General features: G+C 40.6%; 1 protein-coding gene across 5 annotated transcripts in view; it reads left to right on the forward strand.

Moving 5' to 3' along the window:
- LOC147123403 (ADP-ribosylation factor-like protein 15) overlaps positions 1–25,857 on the forward strand; it is a 430,360-nt gene that overhangs the window by 140,645 nt on the left and 263,858 nt on the right. For 2 of the 5 annotated variants that reach the window (XM_085972453.1, XM_085972463.1), the window contains exons 2-3: positions 13,437–13,478; positions 23,871–24,015. In XM_085972453.1, the coding sequence (XP_085828579.1) occupies positions 13,437–13,478; positions 23,871–24,015 (187 nt within the window). Of the gene's footprint in view, positions 1–13,436; positions 13,479–21,036; positions 21,391–23,870; positions 24,016–25,857 lie in introns of those variants that run through there. The other 3 variants (XM_085972472.1, XM_085972444.1, XM_085972480.1) reach the window with 3 other exon arrangements.

Here is a 25,857-nt window from a genome sequence, read left to right on the forward strand (position 1 = left end):
TTAACTTGATTCCGGTTTCTAAAAGTAAATAAAATGCAGACTCTGGGCTCTTTTTAAATTTAACAAATATTTCTAGCATGTCTATTATTTTTAGCAAGCAAGATAATTGGACTTTTTGACCTTAAATATTGGGCTTCAAATAAAATTTACCTTATTGCACGTTGGGAGTCTCCCCAGCTATATTAAAAGTTAATATTCTGCAGTTTGACTGAAGCTCTGTTCTTCAGATCTTCATATTCTAGTATACTGATTTCTACTTTTTGCAACCCTCCTATCCTGTTTTGTATTTCAGTGGAGTGTTACAAAATTTGCTGATGTAAATTCATTCATCGTCTTGCTAGGTTTATGTAAAAATGAGGGTGAATTTGATACATTTGAAAAGGGAATATTCAGGACTAATTATTTTGAAAGTAGTATTATCCATTTGATGCATTTAGCTTTAGAAGTCCATGTAATTAAAAATTGAGCTGAAATGGGTATCATGAATGCAATTGATTAAGGGAAAGAAAATTGCAAATAAAAACAGAAGTTGGCATTTTGTGCTGCACACTAGTCGTGTCTCCAAATCTGTTCTTTAATGCTCACGTTGGATTGCAGTCTTCATTAAAGCACAATAGGGGGCCCTCTATGCTTTGATCTAAGACATCATATGCAGAAAGGACTTTCTCTTTTTTATGTCATGTGTAAATCTGAGGATTTAAGCTTGCAATGTTCAGTCTATTTTTGCGCTATGAATACAGGTTGCATAGCCTGTCTCCCCTGTATCATGTTCCAAGATTGTTCTAGTACGGCTTTCTAATTTTAATCATACAAACCTCATGATCAGTTTATAAAGAAACACTTTGATGAAGCTCTTTGACTAGTGTGACATAAGCATTTTCAATACAATGGGTGGTCAGAATTCTCCTCAAAGGGCAGCCTCATTGTGTATGCCTTTCTTCTGTTTGGCTTGCTTGCAGAAGATAAAAATTGTATTCTTAAACTATATTTCACAAGTATTACTCTGTGAAATTAGTGCATTCTTTGATCCATGTGTGAACAACACTGGTAGCCTCTGATTGCCATATCCAGATGGTGTTACTGGAAACAAACAGTTGTGTTGTAGGATTTCTCAATAGACTGTCTAGACTGGCCTCACAGGAGACAGATATAGGCTCCCATCAAATTAGCGTTTGTCAGATTTATGGTAATGGTTGGCAAAAGCCTTCCTGTCACTGACACAAAGATTTATGTTCCAGATTTTTTCTCGAGAACATGATGTCTCCGTTAAAGGATCATTTTATTTATTTTACTTTTAATTATTCTTTTTAAAAGTATAGTTTGAATTTGAACAATGGGATATTACCTTCATTAAACCATATTGATTATTTTTTGTGGAATTCAAATCCCTAAAGTGATAGTGACTGGATCAGGTTAGATTCAACAATGTCCCTGTCTCCCATTTGTCCCCTTCTGGAAAGAAAAACATGTATGCGGATTACTATGGCTGAATTTTGCACTTTCATGTTGGTACACTGAAGTAATTTGAGCCTTTCCCCCTACTCAGTGGGAATCACCTTTTGACAGGCAGTTCGTCCATTCTCAGTAGAAATGTTTTTCCACGTCTGCCCAGATCTTCTTTGATCCTTTGGTCTCAAATTTATTGTTGCAGCTACTAAGTTAGGCAAGGAGCTGATGGTTGTTTCTGGGCAGAGTGAGTGATTATTAAATAACAAAGCAGTCAGTCCCAAATGCAGCACTTCTGGGACCTCAGTCCATATGAGTCGCAAAATAAGATAACCACCATACACTCTTCACAGTAAGACTACTGATAATTAGATGAATCACGCTATTTGTATGCATGGGAATTTGAAACAAATTGACATCTTTTGACTGCAATGTAATTTTAGAAAGGCAGGATATAAAGCTGTGAGCTTAAGTTATTGCAAGGTTGAATAAAGATAACGAGCAGATTCAAAGAAGCTGAATCGGGCTACTGCACAATAAATGTAAATTTTGCATGAATTGTCAGTTGTTCCCAGACAAGGACACACAATCAGCCCAGGTTCACTTAACGTAACACAGTAGTTGATGATATCAACTATTCTAGAACGATGATAAACCTGGCATAGGAACAGGAGTTGGCCTGTTCTCTCGTGCCTGTTCCGCCATTCCATTCGATCATGGCTGATCTGTACCTCGATTCCATTTACTTGCCTTTGCTCCATATCCCTTGATGCCCTTACCTAAAACAAAACTATCAATCTCCATCTGAAAATTTCAATTGATCCAACATCCATAGCCTTTTGGGGGAGAGATTCCAGGTTTTCTGTTCCCTTTCTTTGAAAAAGTGCTTCCTGATTTCACTCTTAAATGACCTAGCTCTAATTTTAAGATTGAGCCCTCTTGTCCTGGAGTCCCCCACAAGAAGAAATCGTTTCTCTGTCTCTACCCTATCAAATTCCTTTATTATTTTAAGCACCTCAATTATATCACCCCTCAACTTGCTAAACTTGTGAATATATGCCACGTTTACGCAAACTGTCCTCATAATTCAACCCTTTAAAACCCATCATTCTGTTGAATCTGCGTTGTACTCCCTTGCGCGATTTAGACGTCACTAGAGTTGAAAACCTGTCAATTTGTGCAGTATAATAATCAGATTCTGGTGAAGACTAACAAATGGTTTTGGAATCCTTGCAAGACAGGTGATCTTGGAGCGGATGACATTGACATTCACTAAATAGGGAGCAAAAGAAAGATCCTTCTCTAAAGTAAGGATAGGCAGCGAAATGGGGGAGTAAACTCCTGAACACATCAAAAATAAAGATTTAAGCATATAAATGCTTCCATTCTGACACCATTTGAGCCATTATCCAGATTTACCAGCACTAATGCAACTTTATTAGCTCATTTTAAATAACTTCACCTGGAGTCTAAACACGTGTTAGTGAAGCTATAGCTAATACACTGCACAAATGCAAGTACATCTGAGTACCAGCGCAATGGTTTCTGGATGGATATTGATACTTATTTTTGAACTTCTGTGTGATTTTCCTTTATCATTCTTTTGGCAATCCTTACTCTTTGATTTATTAACTGATATTTCATGGCACAGATCATGAACTAATAAACATGTGCAGAAAATTGATGTATTTTCTTTTCCCAATGTTTAACTAACTGGAAGAAATTGCAGCTCATCCAAGACTGGATTTTGGACAAGCAATCCGATGAGACAGAGGCAGTGGAGGGTCGAGAAAGGTGTCCTCAACGTGTATGCGGTTGATATCGCCAAGGGGCATCGTGTAGATGAGGAAGAGCAGGTGGTCAAGGATAATTGTCTTGGCGACTCCGGAGTTAGTGGTGCAAAGAGAAGCCATTGCTGGAGATGCTCTGGCTGATTGGGTAGGTAAGAGTGGAAGCAAGCGAGGGCATTGGTGGAGGATTGTGTGGTCCACCGTGTTGGAGATTGCAGGGAGGTCGAGAAGCAAAAATGCACCGTGGTCACAGTCACAGAGGACTTGTCACTTGCGACTTTGCTTAGGACCATTTCAGTGCTGTGGCAGGGGCAGAAACATGATTGGAGAGATTCATATATGGAGTTGTTGAGTAGAAGGGCAATGATTTGGAAGGTGACAACATTTTCAAGGACTTTGGAGAGGAAATTAAGGTTGGCAATGGGACAGTAGTTATCAAAAATAGATGGGTCGATGGTGGGTATTTTGAGGGGGTGGAGTGATGACTCTGGTTTTGAAAAGGGCAGGGACAGTACCAGAGGAGAGGAAACTATAATGCCAGCCAACATTAAGAAATGTTAGTTTTATGTGCTTATATTTATGTAATATTATTCCATAATGTTTATAATTTGTGCATTTGATGTGTGTTGTATTGATTAAGGCTACAGAGAGGTCTAATTGGCTGCTTGCAGCAGAAGGGTAAAGTGACCTGTTGACTGAGTAAAAAGGATGGCAAAGAGCCACATTAGAGGTGACCGATAAAGTTGGTAGTTGTCTGCAATAAAAGGTAGACCAGATAAAGAAAATCCTTGGGTTTTGGATTTAATGCTTTTGTTAAATTGCATTGCAACATTTGAGTCTCTTCAAATACATGTAAAACCACATTGTGACTTTTTCTTAATTTAGGCTACAAGTCTTAGCGTCCTCAAAACTGTTGTAAACAAGAATTAGTATGTTCTGAGCTAATCAAAAGCTCCATGTTAGCATCAATGCGGTTGCATTTAATAATAGATGATCAAAATTTAGTTTTTTTGTTGTGGATTCCAGGTATTTGTAAATATGATATGAAATACACAGCAAAATTTGTTGAGGTTTACATGACGTTTATTAAATGAGCAGTTTTTTTTGGCAGTTGTTTTGGGAGCGAAAAAGGAATTGACTTGCTAAGGATTGCATTTTTGTTCAATTAAAAATATTTCCCCTCCTGATATGAAGGGTAACTTGAATAGAGTCAACAAATATTTGAGAAATCCACTTCTGAAGTTATCAAGTGGACATACTGGCTCGGATTCGTTATGCTTACAGCTGCCCACAGATTTTTTGTGGGCTTTTGCATGGCAACTTACGGTCATCGGGAATCCAATACAGCGTGGCGCTCTCTGCAGGGGATCTGTGGCATGTGTGAACACAGCGAGCAACACCGTGTCTCTTCAACCAATCAGATTGAAGAATCTTTACTGAGTCGCGCAGTGTCTAAACCGGGAAGTGTAAGTTAGAATGTAATAAGTAATTCAATGTAACTTCATGTACAGAAAATGAAATAGAGAGGGAAAAAGAAAGATAGGATTGAGAGAGCTAAAAGACAAAGAAAAAAAAAGTCTTTTAATTTAAAAAAAAATAAATCTCCAGCAATAATTAAAATCTGTTTAAATGAGACTCCACACTTGTAAAAGTAAATTTTCAGTGCCAGAGAGGTTGTTTGGTAGTTTTTAAGACTTATCACGCTTGAATGGACAAGTCATAACTTTTTCTGACATGATTAGTGGGTATCTAGTGGGCAACTTGCCCCCTTGCTGTACTTCAATGCAGGGTCTCTCTGCAAGATACCTGTATAACGAAGCTTGTGGAGGAGCAGGGCAAATCGGACAGCAACTTCCTGATTTCCGCATTTAACTGTTATGTGTGGGCGCTGGAAGTTGCTGTCTGATTTACTCAGTCACGGTGAGCGCTGATACCCTCACTGTTATTCCTACTGCAAATTCCGAGCCAATTGTGATGGGTCAAAGCGTAATTTCATGTCTATTTGTGACTCGGGGTACTGGGACAGTTGTTACTTTGAATTACTATTTTAGCTGTCTGCAATCTATAGTCTATGTAGAGATCATTTAAGTATGTTAATGAAGAAACAGTTGAGCATTAAATATCCAACACATCTGAATCCGATAAGTGTAACTTAGAATCGTATGAATGATACAGCACAGAAGGAGGCCATTCGGCCTATCGTGCCTGTGCCTGCTCTTTGAAAGAACTATCGAATTAGTCCTACTCCCCTCTTCTTTCCCCTTAGCCCAGCAATTTTCTCCCTTTCAAGTATTTATCCAATTCGCTTTTGAAAGTTAATATTGAATCTGCTTCCATCACTCTTTCAGGCAGTGAATTCCAGATAATCATAACTTGCTGCATAAATTTTTTTTATTCATGTAAATTTTTTACTGGTCAATCACCTTAAATCTGTGTCCTCTGGTTACTGGCTCTTCCGCCACTGGAAATAGTTTCTCCTTATTTTCTTTGTCAAAACTGTTGATGATTTTGAACCCCTCCTATCAAATCTCCCTTTAAGCTCTCTGCTCGAAGGAGAACAACACTCCAGTTTCTCTAGTCTTTCCACATAACTGAAGTCTTTTATCCCTGGCGCCATTCTAGTAAATCTCCTCTGTACCCTTTCTAAGGCCTTGACATCCTTCCTAAAATGCGGTGCCCAGAATTGGACACGGTACTCCAGCTGAGGCCTAACCAGTGTTTATAAAGGTTTAGCATAACTTCCTTGCTTATGTATGCTATGGCTCTATTTATAAAGCCAAGGAAAACTTGTGCCTTTTTAACAGCCTTCTCAACTTGTCCTGCCACCTTCAAAGATTGGTGTACGCACACCCCCCAGGTCTCTCTTCCTGCACCCCCTTTAAAATTGCACCTTTTAGTTCATATTGCCTCTCCTCATTCTTCCAACCAAAATGTATTAGTTCACACTTCCTGCGTTAAATTTCATCTGCCATATGTCTGCCCATTTCACCAGCTTGTCTATGTCCTCTTGAAGTCTGACACTATCCTCCTCACTGTTCACTATATTTTTGAGTTTTGTGTCATCTGTAAACTTTTAAATTATGTCCTGGTCATTAATATAAATCAAAAATAAATTGATGATGGAAGAGCCGCTGTCCTAATTAATATGTTGAAGAGCTCCATAAATATAGGTTCTGTGCCTAGAATTTGAAAGTGGTGTGTGTAATCCCAGTTTGTTTTAAAATAATGTATGAACTGGGGTCCTGGTCATTTTAAAGTTTGTTGTAGGAAAATTGCTGGAGCAGTTTACAGGCTGCCATCAGTGTCATTTAAGGAGCAGAGACCATATGGGTAACCAATGCAGTTTTAAAAGCAAAAATACAAATTGCTGGAAATAGTCAGCAGGTCAGTTAGCACCTGTGAAGAGAGCAGAAGAGTTAACGTTTCAAGGGTGTTCCCTTCATCAGAATGCTTTAAAAGCAGTGGATAATGCCTCATGAATCTGGAATTTGAAGACTCCTCACGCCATCTCTGATTTTAATTCATTCTTTCCAAAGACCTCAAACTAGAACTGCTTGCATCTTAGTTCCCTTGTGTCACCTTACTGCTACTACCATATTTGATGTCTCCATCCTCTCACTTTTTATCAACGTTGACAGTATCTTGCACTTTGGACTGTACCCCTTTCCCATGGTTTCGCAATAATAACGATAATAAAAATATTTTCCATTCTTGCTGCATAACATTAAAAAAGGTTATATCTGCTTTCAGCTTGAGAAATAGATTGAATGTTTATTTATGTTGGACCGGTGAGCCCCATTTGACTACTGCCAGTTATATTCAGCTGCCAAATTGAGTCAGCCAGGTGTACTGTAACATACTTTTGTAACACTCAACTCTCTCCATTATGTGCTGAAAACATTGTATTTTTAAAAATGAACAGTGAAATGACAATCTGTTAAATGGATTTTACAGATGTAACATTTATTTTGGACTTGAAGCTCACAATTAAGTTTATTTGCCTTTCTTCCAGATGCTGAAAAAGGTGCAAAGCATATTTGGAGGCTTCCTGTAACTTTAGGTGCCAGGACAAAAATATATTAATCAAGAGCTTCAGGCATGTAGCCAATTACTGTCGCAACTCACAGGGCACATAAGGCCAAACTTGCCGTTGGCCAAATCCTGGAAATAAAAAAAAAATGATATTCATGAGCATTTAGCCAGTTAAAGCAGTGAATCCAAACCAACATGAATTTATAAAAATAAGCGTTAAGACTACTTGGAGTTGGTCAAATATGGTAATGTGGCGGAACCACCAGAGGATTACGGACAATTGTATATAATTCCTTTTACAGCAATGTAGTACGGCTGGGGGCTGCACCTTTAATGTATCTGTTAACTGTACTAGGGCTTCTTTCCTGTACTCCGCGTGATGACGTCATGCCGTCCGTCACGTGATCTCTCAACGGCGGGAAGAACGTGATGACGTCATGACGTCAGAGCTCGGAACCTTCTAGCAGTAGAGCTCGGAACCTTCTAGCAGTTGAGCTCGGAACCTTCTAGCAGTTTTCAGAGAGGCTTTCAAGCAGACCAGATCTATTTGCATTGTATCCTACAGTTTCCTGTACAGCTTCGTTTGTTCATTAAATTTTATTGTTTTTGATTTTCTGAGTCGATCTCAATTCTTCGGCTGGGAACCCCAGTTCCTACAGTAAACTAATTTTAGTGTCTATAGTTTTCAGAAACCATGTTATAAGGTATTTTGTGGACATGGCTGAAGTAAAAACTACTGGAATGCAAGATCAAGGTGTAAATTGGATTAAAATAAGTCATAGTTCTCTGCGGTTATTTGTTTTTTATTGGGGCTGTAGGTTTGTTGAGGATAGATGAGACACGATGGGCCCAATTGATTTTCTTATCGATATGTTGTGTAAACATAAAATAATGACAATACAATTTATAGCTAATAACCGGATTGTCATCTTGTACAGTAAGTGCATATTCATTTCTAAAAACAAATGGGCAGGTTGCTATTTAATAGGAGTCTAGGAATATCTGGTTAATGTCAAGGCAACAGTTCAAATGAAAATGGTCCATGTATGGATCTAAATAATGAGATATGGGGGATGGATGTAACATTTTCTCATTCCTACTCGACACCCAATGGAACCCCACATCATCTCTATTGCATCCATGAAGCTCAGTTTCCTTTTGTGGACCAAATACTTTCCATTCAGCAGGTCTTGGCTTTCTGTGTCTGAGGGGCACCCCTCTTTTACCACTAGTCTCCAATCTCAGTATATTCTTAGATTTTGCTTTGGTTTCTCACTCTTGCACTTGTTTTCTTTTTCTGTCTCATTGATACAATGTTAGTCTTCTGAACTTGCTTCCCTTGCATGTACCTGATTGTGTGCATACTTCCTTCTCCCTTTCTTCTGTTGAAATCAAGACATTGTACAATCGAACTCATTTTTCCTAGAACCTCAATTCTGTAGAACTCTTGATATCTATCAGTCATTCCTTCCTTCATTGCAATCCTCGAGCTTTTAAAATATAAGCTTGGTGTTCACTGATCAGTATTTTGCGTTTGCCTTGTTTTCTCTTATTCGCCAACCATGGCTTTTCCTGCACTTTTTGCCTAGGCTCTTCACCTTGATTCCTCTAATATTAAAAAAAAATCAATGGAAGACTATAGGCTAGGTTTTCTGAGTTTAATTTATTTACTTGGGGACAATATTATGTTTACTTGGCATTAACTAGGAGGTTGTGACTTTCAGATTTCAACTTGTAACCTTAGTGGAACCCCACCACCTGTCTGCTGCAGAGGATTTGCATTAAAAAAAAAATATTGTATCTCAGTCCTGAAACATAATTTAAACTATTTGTATAAAATCAGCTGGAGCAGGTACCTCTGTTTCCATCTCCCTGCAAATGAAGTTATACTTGTTAACCTATGGTAAGGGGAGGATACGGTGTTTGAATAATAACGACTACTGTGTCTAAAAGGTGAGTAATGCACACTTTATGCCACTCTAGAAAGACTTTTTAGCTTATGAGGAATTGAAGAGTTTCCTTGTGAGTAGATTAAGTTTATTACTGCGTATTGTATTTATATCAAGGAGTTAAAAAAATTGAATAGGAACTATTCTAAATGTCCATGCTGCTTTAATGCTCTGGTGTGAAGTGACTTTCACTGTTGACCATGAACAGCACAGAAGGAGGCCATTTGGTTGATTGGGACTGTGCTGGCACTTTGTTGGAGCAATCCCAAATGAATTCCATTCTCCTGCACTTTTCCTGTACTTCTGCATCTTCCTCTGCTTCAAATATTGAACCTAATCTTGGTTTAGAAGATGCAGTGGTCTCTGCTTCAATTACTTCCTGTGGCAAAGCATCCCATACTCCAACAACACCTTTAGAAATAAGTTAGAACCTTAGTGTGTCCCCTTAATTCCTACTACTTGAAACGAGCTTTGTGAATAGATTTATTTAAAATGTTTGCATTCAGTTTTGATTTTTTTTGCTTTGCAGCACAAAAAAACTATAAGAAACTACATTAAACTTGAAATATCTAACTGATTTATTAGCTTATGTAATAAAAGGCCACAGTCGATTACTGATTTGGCTTTGGAAAAACTGCAGGGATATTTTGGTGAAACTACTGCTTGTGTTGTTTATGTGGATTGTGGCTTTTTTGCCCCTCTGCCCTGACCTATTCATTCCCTACATTAAGGTTTCATTGTATTGTTCAGTGATACTGATGTGTTCGGATTCTGGATCATATAGACCCACTGTATAATTCTAAAAGCCTTGGTGGGTTCCACAGCAGTGCTCTCGGAAAGCTTTTTTTGTTACACTATTGATGCATTGAATTTTTCTCCAGGGAAGCCGAATATTTTATGTGGCAAGCATACCAATTTTTGACCACTTTATATAAAAAAAAGAATTTTCTGGGGCCAATAATGCACTCTTCAGTACCAGTGGAGTATGCATAATCCAAGGTTTTAGTCACCTGAACCATGTGGTGCAAAGCCCTGGTACCTCCCCTTTCTAAGTGTATAGTGGAACCGCGTTTATGTGTTCAACCATAAATGTATTTTGATGCTTTGGCAACATAAGATGTACCTTATCATGCCAATAAAGCGATTTGTATTGTATTGTATTGTATTGTGTGTGTCTTCCACTTCTTTCTAAGTGTTTACCCAGTGGGAGTGAGGTGGTTGGTTGCTGTGTGCTAATTAATGACTTCCTCCAGGGAAGGGGGTGGCCCAATACCACTTCTTTCTGCTGGGTCTGTAGATGCCACTGCAAAGACATTAATGCAATAGCTGCCTGGGCCTATATACTGTGTGACTCCATTGAGCATGGCAGTTGGATATTACGGGTGTGGCTCCAGCCATTGCACTCCTGGCACTCCCTCGGCAATTTGGAGATCTGCATGAGAGCAGACAGCTGAGCAGCACCAGGTTGTTTGTGTTTTGCAATATGGTTGTTTCAATGTAATTTCCCAACATGGTGAATCTAGACAAGGCAGCCTGCTGTAGATTGGAGCTCAAGCTCTTTAGAGCCCCTATCAGAACATTGCTAATAAAAGCTACGACTGAGGTCATGGAGGGCTCCACTGCTGAGGACCCTGGTGAGGCCACACTCTCAATGGCGGCCTGCAGCTTGGTCAGGTGATAACACTCCTCCATAGATGCCCCCGAACTGTTCCAGCACTGTCGAGTGACTACACGAAGTGCTGATGCTGAGCTACCAAACCTACTTTTCAACTGGGTCCTGTGAGCTTGGAATCCCTGGGCTGGTACTTGGCTGGAACCCTCAAGCTGACCCTGTGAACGCAAGACCATGAAGTAGGAGTAGGCCATATAGCCTTTTGATCATTGATGATCTTCAACCTCAACTCCACTTTCCCATCCGATCCCCATATCCCTTAATTCCCTGGAGTCCAAAAATCTATTTCTCTCAGCCTTGAATATACTCAACGACTCATCATCCACAGCCCTGTGGGGGAGAGAATTCCAAAGATTCACAACCCTCTTGAAGAAATTCCTCCTCATCTCAGTCTTAAATGGCTGATCCCTTATCCTGAGACTATGTCCCCTAGTTCTAGACTCTCCAGCCAGGGGAAACAACCTGTCAATCCCACTCAGAATCTTGTATGTTTCAATGAGATCACCTCTCACTCTTCTAAACTACAGAGAGTATAGGCTCAGCCTCTCATCATAGGACAACCTTCTCATCCCCGGGACCAATCTAGTGAACCTTCGTTGTACCGCCTCTAAGGCAAGTACAGGAAACTTTTTTTTTATCTGGCACCAACGGGACCGGCATGGTGCCGGTTGATCAAAGTCCGGATTACAGAGAGATACTTACTAAGGTACGAGAGCCCCGTACACGGCCACAGATCCAGTCGTCCCTGTTGCATGGCAGCAGGTGCAGGAACCCTAGTTACATGGCCACAGATCCAGATGTCCCTGTTGCATGGCCACTAATATGAAGTAAAACTTACCTGAACCTACTCCTGAATTTTGCTGGTTTAGAGAGATTTCCGGTTATTTAGGTGCCGGTAAAAAGAGAGTTTCCTGTATATCCTTCCTTAGATAAGGAGACTAAAACTCTATGCAGTACTCCAGGTGTGGTCTCACCAAAGCCTTATACAATTGTAGTAAGACATCCTTACTCTTATACTCCAACCCCCTTGCAATAAAGGCCAACATGCCTAACAGGCTGTGGCCAACAGGTTGCCGTTCCTCTGCTGACCACTGTTATGCACTATGAGCTGGAGTGTCAAAAATTATTTAAATAAGCAGATCTCATTATAGGCAAAAGTATGTTCAGTGTCATGCAGTCGGTCGCAGTTCCCATCGAGCTGCAGCCTGGGTATCACATTTCACATGCCACACAGTCTGTATTTGCACATTTCTTAGAAAAACATAGAAAAATAGGAGCAGGAGTCGGCCATTTGGCCCTTTGAGCCTGCTCCGCCATTCAATATGATCATGGCTGATCCTCTATCTCAATACCATATTCCCGCTCTCTCCCCATACCCCTTGTGTCTAGAAATCTCCTCCTTAAATATATTCAGTGACTTGGCCTCCACAGCCTTCTGTGGTAGAGAATTCCACAGGTTCACCACCCTCTGAGTGAAGAAATTTTTCCTTATCTCAGTCCTAAATGTCCTACCCCTTATCCTGAGACTGTGACCCCTCATTCTAGACCCCCCAGCCAAGGGAAACATCCTCTCTGCATCCAGTCTGTCTAGCTCTGTCAGAATGTTATACATTTCAATGAGATCCCCTCTCATTCTTCTAAACTCTAGTGAATACAGGCCTAGTCAACCCAATCTCTCCTCATACAACAGTCCTGCCATCCCAGGAATCAGTCTGGTGAGCCTTTGCTGCACTCCCTCTATGGCAAGTATATCCTTTCTTAGGTAAGGAGACCAAAACTGCACACAGTACTGCAGGTGTGGTCTCACCAAGGCCCTGTATAACTGTAGTAAGACATCCTTGGTCCTGTACTCAAAATCCTCTTGCAATGAAGGCCAACATACCATTTGCCTTCCTAACTGCTTGCTGCACCTGCATGTTTGCTTTCAGTGACTGGTGTCCAAGGACACCCAGGTCCCTTTGTACATCAACATTTCCCAATCTATCACCATTTAAATAATACTCTGCCGTTCTGTTTTTCCTACCGAAGTGGATAACTTCACATTTACCCACGTTATACTGCATCTGCCATGTATTTGCCCACTCACTCAACTTCTTGCAGCTAATTGTCTCAAATGTCATTCATGTACTCAAAACAGCATGAAATCACGACTGAACATAAAATATATACAGTGACACTATTTCTGTATTTTAAAATGTGTCAAAGGACATTTTGTACCAGAGAACAGTGTCTCCTGAGAAATCGCAGGCTTGAATTTATGGTCTTCCCAAACCTAGCCCTCTGTTAGCTGAAGAGGAAGCAACTATAGCTTCCAGCAAGCACCTGTGCCTCCAACTCTCAGCATGCAAAAGTCTTGAGTCTATGCAAACACGGTCAAAAAAACTCCCAGTGTGCATCAGTATGATTCATGTGGGCAATCTATGCCCTACATGTGGAAGTGCGAGATCCGAGAGGCTATCATTGTAATGAGTATGTTTTTGATAAAGTCTTCAAAACAAGATAAAGCTCAAAATTTGGAACTTGATTTCTAAAAGATTTTTTTTACAGGGAGAAAAAGAGATGGGTGAAGAGACAGACAGAGAAAGAAAGGTGCGTGTACACAAGAAAAACTGGGTTGAGGGGAAGGCACACAGTATGTGATTGAGGATGAGACCAACAGTGTGTTTGAGAGGGAAACACACTCAGTGAGGGGGGCAGAAAGACCCCACATTCAAGAGTGGGGAGGAGATAGAAAGAGACTGGAAAGAATAAGTCTGAATGAAAATACAGTTTCATTAAAAATAACACATCTGATATCATGAACAATGCCATGGGAGATGTACTAGCACTTTAATTTTATTATTAGTATTTGCCTAAAGTGTCTGCACATGTTAGAATGTTGTTTTATTTATTCTCTGAATGTGGGTGACACTGGCAAGGCTGCATTTATTGTCCATCCCATGCTGGCTAAAAAGGTGTGGGACTTTTCCTTGAACTGCTGCAATTCTTCTGGTCATATGTTAGGTGGGGAATTCTGGGATTCTGACCCAGTGACTATGAAGGAATAGCAATATACGTCCAAGTCAGGGTAGTATGTGGCTTTGAGAGGAACTTGGAGGTTATAGTGTTGCCATGACATTGCTGCTTTTGTCCTTTTTGGTAGAGGACACTGGGAGGGAGGTGCTGTCAAAATAAAATTGGTGAGTTTCTGCTCTCCTATACATAATGAAGATACAGGAGGTGGATATTGAGTATGGTGGCAGGATTGCCAATCAAGCAAACTGGTCTGTCCTGGATGATGTTACCTTCTTGAGTATTGTGGCTGCACCCATCCAGATGAGTGGCGAGTATTTCATCACTTTCCTGACTTGAGCCTTGTAGATGGTGGATAGGATTTGAGGGTTAGGATGGAGCAGCATCACTTGTCAGATTACCTAGTTTCAACCCTGCTTTTATAGCCATGGTGTTGATACGGCCAAGTTTCCGGTCATTGTGACTCCCAGATGCTGTTTGTAGATGATGGTGCCTTTTGAGTGTCAAGGGGAGGCAACTGTGCTTTATCTTATCTGAGCTGGTTATTACCTAGCACTTAAGTAGTGCAAATGTTACCTTGCCCTTGTCGAGCCAAGGCTGGTTGTTATCCAGTCTTGCCCTTATGGCGGAGGGAAAGCCATTGATGAAGCTGCTGAAAGATGGTTGGTCTGAGAACACTTAATCAATGACATTCCTTCCATCACTTTCACAGCTTGCCATGGTGCAATTTGACCTCAAACTCTGGGCTGACAGTCCAGTACCATATCCATTAGGCTACCGTACACTCTGAAACAAAAACAAAATTATTCTTAAGATGTGGGCAACACTTGCAAGGAAGTATTTATTCCCCATCTGTCAGGGCATTAGAAGTCAACCACATACTGTAGAAGTTGAGTCATGTATAGGCCAGATCAGGTAGAGGTGGTGGGTTCTCTTCCCTGAAGGACATGATGAACTAATAGGGTTTTTACAACAATCTGGCAGCTTTCATTGTTGTTTTCTGGTGCTAGCCTACAAATCACTGACTTACTGAATTAAGTGCAGCATGGTGTGCTGAGATTATGAACTCACGACCTCTGGGTAACGAGTCCAGCATCATAATCATCGGGCTACTGTACCCAACAGCGATGCCCTAAGGCTGCGATAACTAGCTTCATCATCCTTCTTGTGTTGCGTAGGACTCCAGCCACTGGTGGATTTTCCCTTTGACTCTCCATCCACCCCACCCCTCCCATTGGCCACAGTTTCGGGCTCCTTGGTGCTATATTTGGCCAAGTGCTGACTTGATATTGAGGCCAGCTCCTCTTGCCTCTCTGTCATTAAGCTCTTGCATCCATATCTGGCTTGAGGCTATGATGAGGTCTGCAATCGGGTAGTTCTGGTGGAACTCGAGCTGAGTTTTGTTGAGCAGGTTATCGATTAGTAGGTGTCACTTACTGGCATTATTGACTCCTTCCATCACATCACTGATGCTTGGGTGGAGGGTGATAGGGCGGTAAATGGCCGGGTTAGATTTATCCTGTGTTTCATGGATCTGACATACTAGGGAAATCTTCCATGTTGTCATGTGGATCCCAGTGTCATAATTGTAGTGGAACAACTTGAGTAGGAGAGCAGCTAGCTCTGGTGTATAGATATTCAGCACCGAAGCCAGGATGTTGTCAGGATCCATTACTGTGTCCAGTGCTGTCACAGCTTTTTAATGCACATTATATTTGAAAGTTCTTCAGGATCTATTTATGTATAAATCGAAGCATATTAATAAACACTTAAAATATGTATTTAAAATATGTATATGGGTCTAATTTTGGGTCAAAATGATCTGCTTTGTTTGTGGAAAAAGTAGAATAGTGGATAGTTTACATCAGGATTTAAATGGAAAAAACTTTTATGCAAACTCACTGGCTTTAATTTCATAATTACTTTTGTGTATGTTTGTATAGTTTGATTTTTTTTTAATGTTCAACATAAGTAGCTGTGTCTCAAATTTAAACTCTGCTTAAATGACCTTTTATGGTTCAGTTCTCACAAAAAAAAATTAGCACTGTAACAGAAAATTTGTTTGTCTTCTGAACCTGTTGATGGGAATGGTCCGGATCGGAAGCATTGGTTACGGCATATTCCATACTGACACAAGGCCAGAGGGAAGGCATTGAGATCCTCTGGAACTTCCAACACCACCTCCAGCCCATGCCCTAAAATCTATCAAAAGAACTCCTGGAATTGGAGCACAGGTCATTAGCTACAGCGTTTGCAGTTTTGATATCAGTTCAGTGCTTCTCCGTGGGATGCCTTGTCAAGAGGCCTCAACCGTGGCATCATAGCTGTTGGCAGTGCCTCTGTTCAACTCAACGTGGCGATCTCTACCATGACGCTTTCTCTTAATATTACAGATAATTTTCTTTTGATCATCTCAAAATTAACTCTGCAGTTATTTAGACCTGTTAAGAAAAACAGCATTTTGTTAATGTTGCTTTGGCAGTTTGGCAGCTTTATTTGCCATTGGAGCAGAAGTGAGGGCTTTGTTTTGTTCCTTTCTGCTCTAGCATTTTGCTTTAATGTGTTAAGGCTGCAGTTCTTTTGTAGGTATCTTTCATTGCGAAAAGATCACAACTTCGGCTTTTTACTTCTTTTGTTGCTATGCTACTTGTGAATGAAGCTGCCAATCAAGCCACATGTCTGTGCTTCACGTTTTGAAGGCAGGCATTGAACAAAAAAGAAAAAGTGCAAGCTGTGACCTTTTTAGCATTGAAAGGTACTGTACCTATGAAGCTGTTGCTATCTTTCAGATTCAGTATTGCCAAAAAACTTTTACTCCATGTAAGAAAGTCTTGTTGATAAGACTTTCAGGATTTGAGGACATTTTACTGCTTTTAAACTATTTTTCTAAATTTGCAAAAATTACAACTAAACCATCCTGCTGCAATTCTGACCATTTTTGATTAAACTCTGAGGGTCTCAGTACTTTTATTACTCTCGTCAGGGAGAGACCTTAATTGCAAGGTTAGTAGTGAAATGCCTAATAACATTGAGCTGCATATCCAAAAAACCACCTTCACTTAATTTCTTCGAATCCATTTTAAGTGACCATATTAATTTGAAACAGTTGCCATACATACCATAGTATCACAGGATAGCGCAGCACAGAAGGAGGCCATTCGACGCATCAGGTCTGCGCCGGCTTTTTCGAAGAGCAATCCAGTTAGTCCGACTCGCCCATTCTTTCCCATATCCTTGCAATTTTTTCTCCTTCAAGTACTTCTCCAATTGCTACTATTGAATCTGTACCACCACCCTAATTGGAAGTTAATTCCAGATCCTAACCACTCGTTGCGTAAAATTTTTCCTCGTGGCTTCTGGTTCTTTTGCCAGTCACCTTAAATCTGCCCCCTCTCATTATCGACCCTTCAGCCATTGGAAACAGTTTCTCTTTATTTATACTATTTAAATCATTCATGATTTTAAACATATTCCATCATAGAAGCCAGTCTTCAGCCAATTCGATTCACTCCAAGTGATACCAAGCAATGGCAGAACACACTTGATACAGCCAAGGCTATGGGCCCTGACAGCATCCCGGCTGTCGTGCTGTTGATTTGTGCTCCAGAACTAGCTGCGCATCTAGCCAAGCTTTTCTGGTACAGCTGCAACACTGGCATCTACCTGACAAAGTGGAAAATTCCCCAGTTATGTCCTGTCCACAAAAATCAGGACAAATCCAACCCGGCCAATTACTGCCCCATCAGTCTACTCTCAATCATCAGCGAAATGATGGAAGATGTTTTCGACAGTAGTATGAAGTGGCACTTACTCACCAATAACCTGCTCTCCGATGCTCAGTTTGGATTCTGCTCCAGCCTTGGTCCAAATATGGACAAAAGAGCTGAATTCCGGAGGTGAGGTGAGAGTGACTTCCCTTGACATCAAGGCAGCATTTGACCAATTGTGGCATCAAGCAGCCCTTGTAAAATTGAAGTCAATGATAATCGGGGAAAACTCTCCACTGGCTGTGGAGTCATACCTAGATGGTTGTGGTTGTTGGAGACCAATCATCTCAGCCCCTGGACATTGTTGCAGGCGTTCCCCAGGGCAGTGTCCTAGTCCCAACCATCTTCAGCTGCTTCATCAATGACCTTCTCTCCATCATAAGGTCAGAAGTGGTAGTGTTCGCTGATGATTGCAGTATTCAATTCCATTTGCAACTCCTCACATAATGAAGTAGTCTATGCCCGCATGAAGCAAGACCTGGGCAACATTCGGGCTTGGGCTGATCAGTGGCAAGTAACAATCGCACCACACAAGTGCCAGGCAATGACCATCTTCAACAAGCGAGAGTCAGATACCTCCCCTTGACATTCAATTGTATTACCATAGATGAATCCCCCACCATCAACGTCCTGGGGGGGTCACCATTGACCAGAATCTTAACTGGACCAGCCACAGTAAATACTATGGCTACAAGAGCAGGTCAGAGGCTGGATGTTCTGCGGTGAGTTACTCACCTCCTAACTCCCTAAAGCCTTTCTACCATCTACAAGGCACAAGTCAGGAGTGTGATGGAATACTCTCCACTTGCTTGGATGAGTGCAGCTCCAACAACACTCAAGATGCTCGACACCACGATTAATTTATTATTATTTATTACTGTTGTTTTATTTATTATTACTGTCTTTCTATTAGTATTTCTATTAGTATTTTTATCATTGTTATGCCATATTTATTCCAATGTTGGGAGGACTCGTAAAAATCCACACGTCTGTTCCATATATGACAAATAAAATTGAATTGAATTGAATTTAAAAAAAACATCCAGGACCAAGCAGCCCGCTTGATTGGCACCCTATCCACCGGTTCAAGAAGGTGGCTCACCACCACCTTCTCGAGGGCAATTAGGGATAGGCAATAAATGCTGGCGTTGCCAGCGACACCCACATCCCATGAACGAATTTTAAAAAACCTCTATCAAATCTCCCCTTGGCCTTCTCTGCTCCAAGGAGAACAACCCCAGTTTCTCCAGTATGTCTGCGTAACTGTAATCCCTCATCCCTGGATCCATTCTAGCAAATCTCTTGTGTAACCTCTCCAAAGCCTTCACGTCCTTCCTAAAGTGTGGTGCCCAGAATTGGACACAATACTCCAGCTGGGGCCAAACTAATTTTTTTATAGGTTTAGCATAACTTCCTGGCCTTTGTACTCTATGCCTCTCTTTATAAAGCCCAGGATCCCATATGCTTTACTGTGGGAGAAAGTAGACCTGTTTCATGTGCCAGAACTTTCAACTTCAGCGTGAGCATAAAACGGGCAATAACGAATCAGCCGCCAGTTTTCCTTTCCATTAACTTTAACGGCCGATCCAATATCAGCCGATTCATGCTTCCACCAACGATGAATGTTCCGCCATAGTGTCTGAGAAGAAAGAGGTGCAGGCTGGGACTTAAAAGGTGACCCTCTTCTCTTTCCCCCCCCCCCCCCCAAACCCAGACTGAGGTCCTGTGACATATGATCTCCGGCTGCAAGTAGGGAGTATTGTGTGAAGTAGGATGGGTTTTTTTTTGGCGGGGGGTGGTGGTGAGGCTGCAGTGTTGGGGTGGAAGTAATGATAGTTGCCCATGCGCTCTCTTTTCTAGGCTTTTTGTCTTGTTTGTTGCATCTAGCTTTGGTAAGATGGCAGATTTAATTTAATATTGCCCAGTACACTTTGTTGCAATTTTCTGGCTTCCTGCCTTGTTAGCTTTATGTATGTATATATTATATATATATATATGTATGTGTATGTATGTGTATATATATATATATATAAAAATAAAATTATTTCAAAAATATGCAGTGTTTGAAAAATATATCTAGAAGCTGTGGAGTATTGAAGAATCTGCTTCATTGAATGCACAGAGGACCTGGAGATTTAGGGTCCTGTCATTGTTTGACAAGGCATTTAGACATCATGCCAGCACTCCTGGCCTGTCTAAACCTGGGAAACTGCACACACTAACACTTTTGTGCGAGAGGCCAGCCACAGGTAAATGTGTTTTTAAAAAAAAGTTGATTGCAAATAAGTACATAACTTGGCAAGTGTTTAATACCATACAGATGAGGAATATCTGAGGTTTGGTCCCTGCTCTGTTTCTACTAATTATTAGTTAATTACCTGAACTTAGCTGGGGAGATTCTAGGGGTGCTATAATTGGTCTCCATGTGCCTGAGATGAGGGGGGTGGGGGAAGAGAAATTTGAGTTGCCATCTAGTGCACTCTCAGCTGGAAAATATATAAGTTGGGTGAGATTGTAACTGAGCTCAGCTGTGATGGCATCTGTGGTCAAATAGCTTGCAGCACTCACTGTCTCTGCTCATGCAAGAAGAATAGCTAATTTGCTAAGGATTGGAGGGATGACACTGATGCAACCTTCAGGAAAGAAGGGGAGTAAACTGGGGGAAATGGAAATGATAAAATAATTTGATTGTTCTTTTATGCAAGGAGCATGCTGGAATGAAGCCAGTGTACATTTTTCTCATAGAATACTACTTTAATTCAGTGCAAGATGCTCCTTAGTTGCCAAAAAAAATTAAGCAAGTCCTTATGTTGGCAGGAAAATAGTTAGCAACCAGCTGCATTGGCAGCTATAAACCATGGTAGGCATCTGTTGGACACCTTAACTGTTGACCATACTGAAATAATCAGCCAAAGATTGAGAGGCACATCATTTGGGAGCATGGAGAAAGAGTGCAGTAATTCAACTTCAGTTTTCATAGTTAAAATGGTGGGCTAAAATTTAACTTTGGTTGTAGTTAAGTTTTGTATGCAGCATTGCTGGTACAAACTGCCCTTAAATGTATGCACTGGATTATTTGAATAATTATGCATAGCTGCAAATGCAACTTTGCCCTTCAGATAGCAAGCCCATGGGGCAAAAAGAATTGCTGACCAGCAAGTCGAAATTGTGATCTCTCTCTCTTTTCAACCTCTTGCTCACTCTATTACTCTGTTTCTCTCGCTCTGTCTTTGAGTCCATTTCTCTCCGCTTGCTCTCTTCCCTGTGCTTTGTTTTCTCCCTCTTCACTTTCCATTTCTAAATTTTGTTACCTTGCTTTTTCTCTCTTTATTTTACTTTGCTACAAGTGCAAATACAATTATTGACATTTTCCTTCTTTCAATCTCCAGGTAGAGAAGGCAAAAGAATATCAAGGCTTACCTGGAATTCATAAAGCTGCTGAAAGTCTACTATTACTAAATCTACAAGACTTGTAGTATAATAGCTGACTTTTAATGGCATTCCGAAAGCTGGAAAAGCCCTGCTTCCATAGTACTTCTCCACCCCGCCCCCCCTGCTCCTTGTTTTGCTCTCCTTCAAAAGATAGCAAAAGAATACTGCAACGCAAGTAGGAAAATGTGCTCCTGAGGTGGAGGGGGATGGGATTGCAATCCCACAAAAGTCAGTCGGCCCCTAGTGAGGTTAAATCATGCATAGACTCACAAGGACTGCAATTGGCCATGGTACGTATAATGAATATCCTTGCAAATATCAAAAAAAATTGACTTAATTGAGAAATACAAATGGACGATGGAGAAGTAGAACAACAATAAAACTGGGTATTATGATGTCCTCTATTTTACTTAAAGGACAGTTTTGGTTACTAGACTTGAAAGGCTTAACCAATCCATGATGATCTGATTGAGATCATATTTATATTTACTAAACCGACTGGAGTGTCTGTAGTCATTCCAAGTTCTATATTACTTGCATTAACTCTTTTAGTTTGATAAAACATCCTTTTTGGCTATTTGCCTGCGTGTTCAAAGGCTGTTTTGTGTTGTAGGCTGGAAAGTATTATAAAACATTGGAAACTATACATCTCTGTTGGCTAACTGGTTTCATTTTTCTTTTCATTCACACACAGCTAACACAATTTTTACCATAGATAATCCTCTGCAACATGATTCACCAAATGCTTTTGTGAGAGTGCCAAGGCAGTGCTAAGAGGAAATCTAATAGTCTATATGTGTTTCAAATGTTTTCTTGTGAGACCACTGGAAATGGCTCAATTGAAACAGTGCTAAACTATGTAGAGCTATGCTACAGAATTTGACTTGAAGCAGAAGGGGGCTGGCATCCCCAAATGATTGCCAATTTCAAGATGCTCATGAGCTTTACAGCCCAAAATTGATGTATAAGGAACCTGCAGACTATTTCTCAAAGCTATCTTTGTGCTGTTAGTTTTGGACCTTGTGTGTCATAATTAGTTATGGGAAGCATAGTGAACGTGTGAAGTATGTGATGAGGGCGAAGTGACTATTAAAGCAATGAAGATGAATAAGGCAACAAGGCAAGATTGCTCTTGGAAGATCTTTTATAGAAAACTTGCCCTACTTCTCCAAGGAAGAGGAAAAGCTCATTTAGTCTAAAATAGATAACTTTTGATTTGGCCTCAGTCCCACCAACTCTCTCTATCCCTCAATCCCTTCTTTGTCCAGAAACACATCCAGTTGTCTCGTGAACTCATTTGTGTTATTAGCTTCAATGGCTTTCTGTACTAACTTGTATGCATTATCCTTTATATGAACTATAATTACTGCTGAATCAATTGAAGCATTTAATTTTAAAAGAGAGAGGCTTGCATTTATATAGTGCCTTGCATGACTTCAGGACGTCCCACAGCACTTTACAGCCGATTAATTACTTTCTTGAAGTGTAGTCACTTGTAATATGGGAAACGCGGCAGCCAATTTGCGCTCAGCAAGGTCCCATAAACAGCAATTTGATAATGACCAGATAATCTGTTTTAGTTATGTTGGTTGAGGGATAAATGTTGGCCAGGACACCGGGGAGAACTCCCTTGCTCTTCTTTGAAATAGTGCCTTGGGATCTTATACGTCTACCTCAGAGGGCAGTTGGGGCCTCAGTTTAATATCTCATCCGAAAAGGGAGTTAAATGCTCTATTTGAAAGTAAGGGTATTAAGGGATATGATGAAAATATGGGTAATTGAGGTCAACAAAATAGCTGCCATGGCTAACAAAATGGGAGTGTAGCTTAATGGGACGACTGGCCTACTTCTGTTCCCATGTTTCACATAGATGGCCATAGTGTTCAACTGCAAGTATTATTTCTTGATGTCTTAGGCCTGTCCCCTTTATGGATATAACGTGCATCTTGAGTAGCTTGAAACAACAACTTTCTGACCTCTTGCATCAGGTTTCTGTCCCTGCTACAGCCCTGGAACGGCCCTCATCAACATCACAAATTACATGCTATGTCACTGACCATGGCAAACTATCCCTACTCATCCTTGTCAACCTCTCCTTATCCTTTTCAACGTGTCTGCATCCTTTGACATGGTTAACCACACCATCTTCTTCCACCGCGCCTCCTCAGTTGTCGAGCTGGGTGGGAATGCCCTCGCCTGGTTCTATTTTTATCTGTCCAATTGCAGCCAGCGAATCTCCTGCAATGGCTTCTCTTCCCACTCCTTGTTTTCAAATCCCTCAGTGGTCTTGCCCTTCCCTATCTCTGTAACCTTTTCCAGCCCTACAACCCTGAGAGATCTCTGCACTCCTCCAATTCTTGCCTCTTGCGCATCCCTGAATTTCATTGTTCCACCATTGGCGGCTGTGCCTTCAGCTGCCTAGGTCCTTAGCTCTGGAATTCCCTCCCTAAACCTCTTCACCTCTCTCTCCTTTTAAGACGCTGCTTAAAACTTACCTCTTTCACCTGTCTTAATATCTCCTTTGTGGCTCGGTGTCAAATTTTGTTTGATAACGCTTGTGAAGCGCCGTGGGAAGGGTATAATTACAGTGTGACTGTTTTACATAAGCAGCTTGCATTATAAATGTTGACATAATGGGAAAAGTGTAGACAAAAATGCGATGAACGTGACGGCACTAATGAATAAAAATGCCTGACACCACATTTGCTCTAGCTGTCTGAATCCAGTTTTCCAAATCAACCAAGATTAAAAATGTTCTTATTTTCCAAAGTGTTTCAGAGCTTTTTGCTGCAAAGGGCCACCTTCGCCACGAACAGAATACGATGTCGTTTGTATCGGCCTTACAGGATCTGGCAAGTCAAGCCTGCTTACACAACTCTGTAGCGAGAGCACAGACAGCATCATACCCACAACAGGTAATATCTACACAAAATTGCAGTATATTGTGTAAAATGTTTAGATGTGATAGTTTATGTAAACTGAAATCTGACGGAAAGCAAAAATAAAGTATTATTTGGAAGGCAGCACTGCTTACAGAGCCTTTTTTAAACACTGGTGGTAGTAGCCTGTTTACGTAGGTAACTTAAGATTTAAAGATTTTGCACTGTTTATATTAGTCTCAACAATCTTGACTTCCTCTGAAGATGTGATACTCTGCTCGTTCTGTGTTTTTTTTTTAATATTAATTTCGTATACTCCTTGCCCCTTTTTGCTTTCCTTTCTACTGCCTCATCTTATTTTCCATTCCCTCTGCTATATCCGTTTAAACTCACCCCAGAGAAATAGTTAGTCTCTGAGATGACATTGGCCCCAGCCTTGTTCAGATAAAGCCCATCCATCCAATATAGTCCACTCTTGGCCCAGAGCTAGTCTCTTCCTTCCTAAGCCATCTTTCTAGTGATTTATTTAACTTCCTTATCTTGCTATTCCAATATTGACAGCTCATGGCATCAGGAGTAATCCTGAGATTTCAATTCTGTTTCTTTCTATTCCATTAGTTCTAACATGAACTATGATTTCTTTCTGTTCCCTTTCCCTCTCAAAATCTTGTGCATCCATTCTGTGATTCCTTTCCTGGGCAGCTGGGAAGCAACGCACCATTTGGGATTCTCAGTTGTGGCTACAAAAACATCTGTCTATGGAATTCTCTATTAACTACTGTATTTCTGCGCTTCAACCTCATTGGTCATCACTTGCTTCATAATGCCCTGGTTTTACTCATGGCTGCCTTGCTCTAATTTACTGTGAATTTCATAGATACTCAGTGCTGAATACCTGTTTTGTCAATTCAACACTCTCAGGAGATCCCTGCATTGCCTCCTTTTTCCTTTTTCCTACCCCAGTGAATGGTCAACCACTTCCCTTCCTCATTAACTCACTATGTCCAAGGGGTAACTGCCTCTTGCAATTTGCATTCCAGGAACCCTTCCGCCTCTCGAATGTGACCGTGTAGCCAGCTGCTCCTCAAGCTCAGAAACTGCGTGTTTAAAATGTATGTGTGGATAGTATTGTATATGTATTAAAATCGGCATGCAGTGCCGCACTTCATCAATAACTCGTAAGTACTTTCAGTACCCGCTACTCCTGTAGCTAGTGCGACGATGATTTAAATATTAAAAGATGTCATACCGTGTGACACAATAGCTGCTATTTTATAGCGAGAGTATGTTATCCTGTGTTTGCACAACCTGGCCACCGGGTTCCCAAAAATTGCTCAAAATACTTTCTGAATTTCTTTTCCTTCATGATTAGCTGGAATTTCTAATGTCCAAAATAAAGATTTAAACAAAATAGAATTATCAGATTACATATTTCAGAATAATGACTGAATGTATCCATTGAATTGTCTTTTAATGCTTTTACTAAATCCTTGGGCTCTCTCAAAAGCCTGGGCTTGGAGGAGTTATTTTTGCTTAGCACTATGACTCTGAACTCGACTTGGACTGTGCAGTCTGAGTATGTGCAGTCTATGTATTTCCCAGAATGTTAGTACAGGTACTGTTGAGTCAGCTGTACTGATCGAATACTTTTCTTCAACTCAAGTGGTTTCTGCCCAGTACCTTTTTGTCAAATAATTTAAAAAAGGAAAAATTTCAGAAGCTTTTATTGAGGTAAATTTTATATTGAGTGCATTTTTTAAAGTGTGTGTCAGAGAAAGAGAGGGAGATATGACAGTTTTCTGATATACCTGTTATAGCTCTTTATAAACGTTAAAAATTTAGTAAACTGAGATGGATTGAGAAGGAAAGAGTGCATTC

This window comes from Somniosus microcephalus, chromosome 2, assembly GCF_052327205.1.
Source record: "Somniosus microcephalus isolate GS21.2 chromosome 2, FLI_Smic_1.0, whole genome shotgun sequence".
NCBI lineage: Eukaryota > Metazoa > Chordata > Chondrichthyes > Squaliformes > Somniosidae > Somniosus > Somniosus microcephalus.